We start from the raw sequence: 10,881 nt of genomic DNA, 5'->3' as shown, positions 1-10,881 counted from the left end.
AAAAAAAAAAAAAAAAAAAACACATCTTAGTAAAACCAATACCTTCTCAGCTTCGCATCGAAGCTAAAACAATGTGAATAAAAAAAATTTCATATTGAATTTTTTTTTTTTTTTTTTTGAGGGAAGAGTTGTAGACCCCGACGTTTTTATCGTGATCTTGAAAAACGTACAAAATTTTAAAATACTTAATTTAACATGTGTTTAAAGGAAATAGTATTTCCAGAACATTTTTAAAAGTTAAGTTAAAAAAGCTAACATTCTGTGCAAAAGTGGTTATTTTCATTCTCTTATGTGGGCGTTAAAGGGTCAGTTTTTCCAAAAAATTATATAAAATAAAAGGAAATTACCTAAAGTATTTGTAAAAAATTTGTATTGATTTTTTAATTTTTTTTTAAATTAACTACCGGTTGTGCTAGGGATTCGTCACTACGTTGGATGCTAGTGTTAATAGTTAGATGCTATGATTTTAGTATTTAGTGACACCCCCCCCAATCCACAATTCTATGATAGTTTATATATATTGTCACTTTAATATATAACTCCTTGTCTTGTAATTCGTATAATTTTATTTAGTGTAAGTACCATCCTCAATCTTATATACAGTCCACTCCCTATTTCTTTCTCCGTCATAATTAAACAACTCAACCGGACGTTAACTAACCCGCACATTATAACCGGGCGTTCCGTTCAAACAAATATTATTAAAAATGTTTGCTGTATAATTAAATACTATTTAAACACATACTGTCAGTATATATTTAGCGTTGATAATGGTAATATTGTTCTCGTAAATACGTATCCACGATTTTTTTTTTAGTTATCTTTGTGGCTTTTGAGTTAAATATTTTTTAAATTTTAAATTGAAAAGGTTTATTTTTACCAATAAAATGTTCAAAATTAATATTTAAAATCGTATTTTAATTTTTTTATGTAGTTTGCACCAGATTTAAAAACAATATTTTGTAAAATCATTTTTTTATAAATACTTTTGTATTATAACACTGAAAAATAAAATACATTATTTTTACATCATTATTTAATTTAAAAGAACTAATATTGTAGCTATAGTACTAGAAGTAGCGAGAAGTGATAATTTTATTTATAGTATATAATTACATTTTTTTATTTATTTATGTTAGTATTTTAAACTCTTGAATGAATTAAAAACAAATCTAAAACAATAAAATCACTTGAACACTACTTGCACGTGAACTATGATGTATATTTATGAATATATAATATATAATATATAATATATATATATATAGATATTATTTATTCAAAATCATGATATTAATTTTATACATTTATATACGTGTAATAACTTTTTTCCTTAGTTTTCGACGTAAAAATCTAAATAAAAGGGTTTTGAGTTAAGGTGTCAAAAACTATCATATATTTTCCTTAATAAATCACGTTTATTATCTAAGTTAACATCTATCCGATATTTTGCTTAATGATCTACGATATAAATCATTTTTAATTATTAAATTTTAATTAATTTTAGGTGTTCGATAAACATAACAGAGGTTATATCAGTGCATCAGATTTACGAGCAGTACTACAATGTTTGGGTGAAGATTTGTCCGAAGAAGAGAGTAAGTGAATATTATTAGGGTGTCATCTATTTAACAAATTTACGAATTCTTTCAGAGTTTGGCTCCTTTTTTATTCAAAATAATGTATAAAAGTCATTATATTTTTTGTGACCATTCTAATCAAAGTTAGTTCAAATTTTGAGTTGACTATTTTAAAAAGAAAAATAATGTGAGTCTCAAAATTAGATTTATATGGCATAATAAACTTTTTAAATAATTGTACGAAGTATTATAGTCAAAGACTACACATTTTTTTTTTAACTACGTATATTTATAAAATTAATAATTTTATTTACAAATTACGAATCTTGATCATTTATTTTGATAGAATTATTGATCGATTTTAGGTATGACAATCATTTTTTCAGAAGTTTTAATTTTAGTAAAAAAGAAATTATTTGGTTAAGAAACCCAATGTATGTATAATTCATAATTTTGTTTTTATATTTTCAGGGATTTAAAACCTTAGATTTAATTTTCTTAAATGGGAACCTCTATTTTCCACTTAATAATATGATAGTAAAAACAATTAAAAACAATTTTTTTTTAAAAATTTATTTATATATATTTTATAATTTGTTCCTACAAATAATTTTTATTTGATAAACTGTTCATGTGTTACAGCAAATTGAAATTCAGAAATTTGAGATCAATTAACTATTGATATTTTATTATTAAGAATAAAAGAAGTCATAATTTTAAAATAAAATAAATATTATTTATATAATTTTATAGTGCTATTCAAATAATTTTTCTTTTTACGAAAATTAAATTTTTTTTAATAGTTTCTGAGAAAATGAGTGTCTGTCTAACCCATAATTGATCACTCTTAATACATATTTTTATACTTGAAAAAAATATTGACGTTAATTGGTAAAGCTTAGTTGAAACCAATAAAAAAACTGATTTCTAACAGTGATTAAATCTCTCTTATATAGCATTTCAATGCAAATTTATTTGAAAAAAAATTTGGTGAATATTTTTAGAGGGATGATTAATAGAAACGTTCATTTTTTTGTATGTTTGCCACTAAATTACTCAGCTTTTGTTGAATTGATTTTGCGCGTTTAACTATCAAAAATTCTATGTAGTCTAAGAAATGACACTTCAAAATTAACAAATATTCTATTGGTCCCCGTAAAAGACGGAAAATGTATAAAAATTACAATTAAAAACTACATATGTAAATCAAAAAGTTTTTTAGAAAATAAATAACATTCCTTTAAAAACTTCATGAGGTAAAAAAAGATCACTGTATACCTTTTCAGCTTTGCATCTAAGCTGAAAATTGTAGCGTAATTAAAGTTTTATTTTGAGGCACATATTTGTGAACAAATTTTCTTTGCGAACGAACGAAAAAAATTATATTTTCATCATGTAATTATTTTTATTTTGGAGGAAGCAGACACTCATTATTACACAATATTACAATAGTGCTAAAGAGATGGACACCTCGAAAATATTCAGAAATTTGTAAAACATCGAGCTAGCTTTATTACGTATACATTCTTTTTAGTTAATTATTAACTAAATATTTATAGATGTAAAGGTTCATTACGTTGGCCAGAAATAGTTCATGTCATAATAGAAATAATACAAATTGTAATTACGTGTATTATGGGTATACTATATATCTAATTGTTTATATTTATTTGAATTCTAAATACAAAACTGGTCATATAGGAGCGACTAGAAAACTATTATATAACTTGAACAACATAACAGACATAACTTGGAAAAGAAATTAATTTTGCAAGAGAGACAAAACAAAACTGATAATTTTACACTATAAATTAAGTTTTTACAGACACTCTAGCGTAACTATTACAGCTAAATTAATGAAATATAATTATTTTTCATTCAATAAGTAGAAATAATAGGGATATAGTATAATATGTTGACGCAAAAATGAAAAAAATTTTATTTTCATGGTTTTATTACTACACTTACTGCTAGAAAATATTAATTCATCTTAAAGTATTTATAAATAAAAAAATCTAACACAAAACCATTTATTATTAAAATAATTTAAAATAACTCATAACTGTACCATCTAGGTTATTTATCCTTTGTTAAAGAAAAATGATATAATATATCATTTTATATAATATATATTATATATTTCGTAATTATATTAAAGATTGATTTAGTTTTTTTAAAACTCTAAATGACTTTAAATTTAATATTTTCAGTTGAAGATATGATTAAAGAAGTGGATGTTGATGGTGATGGAAGAATTGATTTTTATGGTAAATATTGTTAAAACTTTATTTATTATTATATGACCATTAGGTCTGAAACTAAAAGTCGCGGTGCCTCTTATAGCACAGAGGTAGACTTTACATACCTCTAGTGCTGGTCTTGATGATCATTTGTTTAAATATAATTAAGATTTTGTAATCTTATATTTCTTGCAATGTCCACTTATATATTAATCAAACATGATAACGTAGTAATTTTCAAAAAAAAAAATTTACTTTGTCAAATTTTAAGAAATAAAAATGCTTTTTTAGAAAGGTATTACAATTAAATTACAACTTTTAAAAATTAATTCAGAATGTGAAAAATAAATTGTAAATATAACAGAGGCGTTATCAGTGGTGATTGAAGAGTATGATATTATAAGGCATTAAAAATAAATATATAGACTAAGATGCGATGTTTATAATGAAAGATAAAAAAAAAAAATTGAAATTTTTTTATTGATATCTTACAAATTTTAAACATAATAAATCACTTCTGTTGAATCTCGATCATGGTAAGCAGCTCATTTTTTTATTGAACTCTTAGCTCAAAAGCGAAGAGTAGCGGGTAAACACAGAAATACTCTCGCAAATACACCTTTGTATAAATCATTGAGCTATAATAAAAACAAAAAGTAATCACATATTTAGCATTTTTCATGATTTTTTTTAAATTTCTATTACAAATCTCTTTATTAGTAGTACAGCTGCTTTTAATTAGGGTATTAATTTTAAATAAGGATACTCAATTTTAGTGTGGACAATATTAGCTATAAATATAATTTAATATAAATCTGGGTATAACTAAAAATAGCTCATTTTCAGAATTTGTGCATGCGCTTGGTGAACCAGGAGATGAATATGATGACATTGATGACGACGAAGAAGAAATAATTTATCCACAAATTTCTATACAATAATTTTGATAAAATATTTTATTTTATCTTATTAATTATGTATTATTCTAATTTAATGTATATCTTTAACTTATCAACAAACACTAAAACAAAAATATTGATATTAATTCTGTTATTTTGTTAGAGAAACAACATTTGATTAGGTTCAAAAATGTATAATATGTAGTAATGCCATGTTAATGACTAAATCTTAGACTCCGGGCATATACTTTTTTTTTTTTTTACTTATTGTACCTAAGTATTTGTTTTGTGTTCATGTTTGCTTGAATCATACTTAGAAATGTCTTATAACTTCATTATGTTTCAAATGTATTTATTGTTGTAAAATAATGTTTAAGAAACTTTTAATATAACAGGAAATTAAAATATTTCAAAGATACTTTGAAAATTTGAAACCACATTTATTAACAACTATTTTATATTTAAAAAAATTAATTATATTGTCAGTATTCATACAAATACAAATTACTTAAAAAAGTATCATTTTTCTTTTTCACTTAGAGGCGAAACATATAAAATCTATTAGAATCTTAAATTATTAGAGGAAATAGTCTGCAGCATGTTTTTTTGTAGGCATACCTCGATTTTCTTGGGGAGCTGCTTCAAAAATAGTGAAATCTCTTTGAAGTGTTTCACTAAGTTCTAAAATTGCGGCAACATTTCCACATCTAAAAATTTGAAATAAAAAATTAAATATAAGCAAAAATGCATTATTTATATTATATGTTTAATAAATTTTCAATAATTTAATTATATTTTATTATTAAATAAGTCAAGCAGACTAAGATTACCGATAACAATAATTTGGAGCTGACCATACTGTTAGGACAGTTTCATCAAAGTGCCACTTGTAACCCTCCATGACTAACTGATGAGCACGGCATATTATGTCAATATCATTTGTTGTGTTAAATTGGGCAACTACATCAGAACCAAAAAGATATCCAGCACCTCTCGGACTAACACCCCATCCTTGTGTATCTGATAAATTTAAATTAGAATAAAAATGTTGATTATAATTTAGTAATAATAAATATAAATATAATAAATAAAGTACAGAGTCAATTAGTTGAAATAGGATGCACATTTAAATGTAGGCTAAAATAGATAAAAAATATTTTTTAGTCATTTTAAATTGTGGAACCTTTAAAATTAAGTAGGTTTTATTTTAGAATTTTTTGATATTTAATGAATACTAACATAATTTTTAATTAATTTTTTCAGGCAAAAAATATTTGCAAAATTACAATAACATACTTTCTGGGTCTGACCATAATAAATCACACATAGGTCCATCATGAGGAACTTCCTGTTTTCTATCAATGGTTCTTATTTGATCTAAAGTTTGTATAGATGGTGATAGACCACCATGTACACAAAATATCTACAAATAAACATTTAATTAATTAATTAAAAAAAAAATATTGTGTCGAAAAAATACATATTGCCACTTCCAAGAAAAAGGAGATAACTAAAATTTTTTATAAGAGTAACTTTTAGTTTTAAAAATGTACCCAATCTGTATAATTCTTTATAAAATTAATTTTAATAGAGGATTATAGTATAAATATATATTTAATGATTTGGCATTTTTAAAAAAAAGGCAGTTATTCAAATTAATTATTTCTTTCTGGGAAAAAGTAGTTATTCATAGAAAATAAACTTATATTATTTGTTTTAATGAACAATTTTTAACTGCAAAGAAAATAACTTTAGATACTCCCATTTTTGTCAAAAAAGGTAATTATTTAGTAATATGACTATTAATGCCAGTAATGATAAAATAAAGCATAAGCTATAATATACAATATTCTTGAAAATAATAATAAATGATGACTATTAAATACTTTTTAATTATAATTATTTTAGTGTACTCAGTTCAAGTTCTTTAAAATCATTATCTTATGTAATTCGAGTTGATTGGTTAGTTCAACAAGTATGTTATTATATTATAAAGTTTTAGTACTAGAGACTGGTTTAGAAATAAATAATTCACATTTGTTGTTTAAAAAATTGGTCTCTACAGAATTAATGATCAAAATATTAAAGACAATATCTAATGGTTCCAGAAATTTAATTCCTTTTCTATTTTGAATAGTAGTATTTGTTTAACTTTATCCATTACGTATAAAGAAGTTGTATTTGTGTAATGATTTAACATTGAAATCTTATGAGGGAGTTAGTTTTCGAACACACCAGTATTAATTGCTTTGATACAAATATTGGTTTATAACTGAGATATTGTTTTTTTACTACATTTTGAATATATAAAATATGAGCTAAAACAGAACTTGATGTTAGAAACTTTTGATCAATAATGTTTTTTATTGGCCTAATCATTAGACAAAGAGATTTTTCCATTATTCACTAAAATTAAATTGAATTTATTTATAAAAAGAGGTATAAGTTTATAAGATAAATAAATAATTTTTTTTTCTAGTTATAATATACATAATTATCATCCAAATAAATAAAAGATTTGATATACTAATCATAATATTCAACCAAAAATTAAATAACAGAGGCTATTTTTGGTCAAAATACTAAAATCACATTGAGTAATCAATATATTTTTAATTTAAAATCTCAAATTTTTATAAAATGTCATTTTAATTATTATAATACAGTTAAATAGGGTTCTCATTAAAATTTAAATGATCAAGTTTCTTTGATCCACTCCAATACAAAGTAACTATATATAGTATGTATAGCTCAAACAAATTATATAGTAATTACCAAAATGAAAAAAAAGTTTTTTTTTTTTGAGGTGGCAATTATATATTATTTGCATACATCATTATAAGAAAAAATGTCAAATTTTATACTTTTCCATCAATGATGGCTGATAGGCTGAGATAGTCAAATATCTCAGTACAATAACGCCACACAGCAACACTGTTGTATTTTCTTAAGCATTCATCATAAAAACCATAAACTTGGGTAATTTGACGTGACTCATGGTTGCCTCTAATTAATGTTATTCTATCAGGATATCTAACCTATGAAAAAACGTATAGAATGAATTAAATCATTCATTCATTTATGAATTATACTAATTTTTCAAAAGTAAATAATAAAAATAATTAAAAATGTTCAAAATTTATAAAGTGAAGAAAAAAGGGGACGCCTGTGATAAAAATGGAGGAAAATGAAAGTTATATTCATTTTCAGAAGTCATTTTACATAAGAATTAGTTATAATTGGGATTGGACATTTTATTCATGCAGAGCATTGTTATTTTTTTAATAGAATTTTTTTTTTTTTAATTTTTCAACATAGAAACTTTATAAATGCATATATATATATATATATATAAATTAATAAAATAGTAATTGTTAGTTCAAGTTGGCACTTATAATATTCTATACAATAACCATATATTCCTTGGAAAAATTTTATTAGATTTTAGCTTCGATGCAAAGCTAAGAAGATATTAATTTTACCTATATGTTTTTTTTCTGTTTGTCGCTACTTTTTTGCAGCTCTCATTAGACCAATTTCTTTCAAATTGTACTTAACTATAAACACATAGCTCTTAAAAATTGAAAAAATTCATGATAAAATATAATATAATATTATTTTAAACTTTTTTCTGAACTAAATTCTTTCTAATAATGCAAATACAGACCTTAGTATAATGCAATAAACATTATTTTTCTTAATTAAAATTTTAATTCTAGGATCAAAAGTATTAAAATTCTAAATCCATTAAGAGTTAATAAGCTCAAAATTAAAGCATTTGTGATAAGGAACATGTGCATGAACAATTAAATTAATAATAAGTAATTTTTTATTTTTCGAATGTTTAATAAATTAAAAATGTTTCTACAGTTATTTACTTTTAATGCGAGAAGAAGTAAAAATGTTTCTACACTGAAAAATCCACGATCTACAAAATCACCCATAAATAAATAGTTTCTTTCAGGAACATCTCCACCAACTTTAAATAATTCTTTCAAATCATAGAATTGTCCATGAATATCTCCACATACCTAAAATATTGTGAACTTGCATTATTCATAATAATATAATTAATTTTAAATATATTACATTTAAATGTACTATATATACATAACTCATTGCTTAAAATGAAAAAATTTATTACGAAATTTTTCCAAATCTATGGATATCAAACTTTAATTTTTATTTTTTACAACTAAAAGGTTTTTAGTGATGATATATATAGAATGATCTGTTTACCATAAAGTACTCATTTACTCACAAAATTTAATTAGTCGAGATATTACAATTTAAGCAGCGTAATGGACTGTTGAATTGCCATTTTCATTTTGACAGTTGACAAACTTCCCTCCCCTACAAAAAAAAAAAAACCCAACGCAGTGGTGGATAGTTGGATCAAGTATAATGATATCTGACAGTGATTAAAATCATTATAAAAAAAAACGCTTCGATGCAAATCTTTAGATAGTGTTTAATTTTAAAAAATTGGTGGATTATTCCAAAAACTACATGATCTGCTATTTTCTTATTAATATCCTGTATGAAAAAGGGATTATTAAAAAATATTATTTCTCATAAAAAAATTGTGTTGATCTATACACTTTTTAAAAAGTTATAGCATTTTAAAGTAAAAAATGTAAAATATGAAATCGAGAATTATCACACAAAAATAGAATTTGGTAGCCATTTTCACCATGAAGACAAGTCCAGAGGTCAAATTTTTTTTTCCATAATAAAGCACATTACATTAGCTTTAATTTAAGATATATGTAAAAGTGTCAGACCTTCCGGATCACTTTCAAAAGTTAATTTTTTGTGAAAAAGTTGTCATTTTAAATCCTCTTCTATGGGCAGGTAAAGGGATAAATTTATGAAAAAAATATACAAAATGATAGGTAAAGACATCAAGCATCTATAAAAAAAAAATTATATCGATTTTGTCATTTTTAAAAAAGTTAAAGCAGTTTTAAGTAAAAAAATTGAAAAAAATTCGAAAACTAGCGATTTTTAAATTTGTAATTTTTTTGGAGGATTCTTCCATTTCCGGGGAACGAGGGAAATGTTTTCAATTTTTGAGGGTAATATCTTCGACTAGATACGATTTTTTATCTTTTAACGTGTTATTGAAAGAAATCCGTTCGGTGAGGGCTGAGAAAAAGTGGTGACACAAAAAAAAAACACATCTTAGTAAAACCAATACCTTCTCAGCTTCGCATCGAAGATAAAAATAGAGAAAAAAACAATTATTAAGGCAAAAGAAAATTTTAAACTACAAATTTAGATAATACATATGAAGTATCCCAAGCACGAAACAAGTCCATATACTCAGAATGCAACAGATAACTTTGATTAACTAGACTAATTTTGATTAACTAAACTTGGGCACTGGAGGAATTATAATACATAAAATATTTAAATAAACTTAACGCTCCATTAACAAATAACCAAGTAATCATCAAATTAGCTAATACCAAAATAATAAAACATATATTTTGCATTTAATAAAATGTTTGAGGTTTTTTTAAGATAATAAAGTGTTCAATTTTGAAAATAATTTAAATTACATTCTGTGAGTAATTGAGCGATTAACATATCATTCTTTATATATAACAGAAATATATTAAAAGACTAACAGTTACGGGTGAATCAACTCGCTGAACATTACTTTCTTCAATAAGTATTTCGCGAGCTTTTGCGCAAAGTGCTTTAACTTCATGTTCTTGAATAATTTCACATCGTTTTAGTTGTTCGATTTGTCGATCCAAATCACTGTTGGAATCGTACATTTTAAACAAGTGAAAGAAAACTTATACTCGGCTTGATTACAACTGTAATGGTAAAAAAGAATGCTCTAAATATGTTAAGAAATGTATAGTTTAATCTTACCTGCATAACCTAAGAGCTTCAAAATATATTTAGAGATGTAATAAATGCCAACACTATTTTTTAGAAACTCGAATGTAAAGACATTTTCTTTGATTTTTTAATAATTAAATAAATTTAATAATTAAATAAAAAACTCGTGTAATTAACGTTTGTTTTTAAAGGTAATAATTCACTAATTAATATTATGGATATAGGAAATAAAATAATAAATTCACACAAAATTGGCTAAGATAATAATGCAATCGGCCAGTAAAGACAAAAACTCCACAATTGTAT

General features: G+C 23.7%; 2 protein-coding genes across 2 annotated transcripts in view; one reads left to right on the top strand and one right to left on the bottom strand.

The window, feature by feature from the left end:
• LOC126902642 (neo-calmodulin-like) overlaps positions 1-5,238 on the top strand; it is a 22,494-nt gene extending 17,256 nt beyond the window's left edge. The window contains exons 5-7 of the mRNA XM_050680121.1: positions 1,508-1,598; positions 3,791-3,847; positions 4,667-5,238. Of these exons, the coding sequence (XP_050536078.1) occupies positions 1,508-1,598; positions 3,791-3,847; positions 4,667-4,761 (243 nt within the window). The 3' untranslated portion in view covers positions 4,762-5,238. The remainder of the gene's footprint in view (positions 1-1,507; positions 1,599-3,790; positions 3,848-4,666) is intronic.
• On the bottom strand, positions 5,159-10,880 carry LOC126902624 (serine/threonine-protein phosphatase 4 catalytic subunit). Its single transcript, XM_050680082.1, has 7 exons — positions 10,606-10,880; positions 10,353-10,547; positions 8,598-8,750; positions 7,584-7,757; positions 6,016-6,142; positions 5,550-5,739; positions 5,159-5,426 (listed from the first exon to the last, which is right to left on the bottom strand). The coding sequence occupies exons 2-7, from the start codon at positions 10,503-10,505 to the stop codon at positions 5,297-5,299; spliced, it is 927 nt and encodes a 308-aa protein (XP_050536039.1). The 5' UTR covers positions 10,506-10,547; positions 10,606-10,880; the 3' UTR covers positions 5,159-5,296.
• Position 10,881: the final 1 nt, after the last annotated feature.

This window comes from Daktulosphaira vitifoliae, unplaced genomic scaffold (genome assembly GCF_025091365.1).
Source record: "Daktulosphaira vitifoliae isolate Bord-2020 unplaced genomic scaffold, ASM2509136v1 Scaffold_3, whole genome shotgun sequence".
Lineage (NCBI taxonomy): Eukaryota > Metazoa > Arthropoda > Insecta > Hemiptera > Phylloxeridae > Daktulosphaira > Daktulosphaira vitifoliae.
The sequence above is the reverse complement of the archived record's forward strand: the minus strand, read 5'-3'. Positions and strand labels throughout refer to the sequence as shown.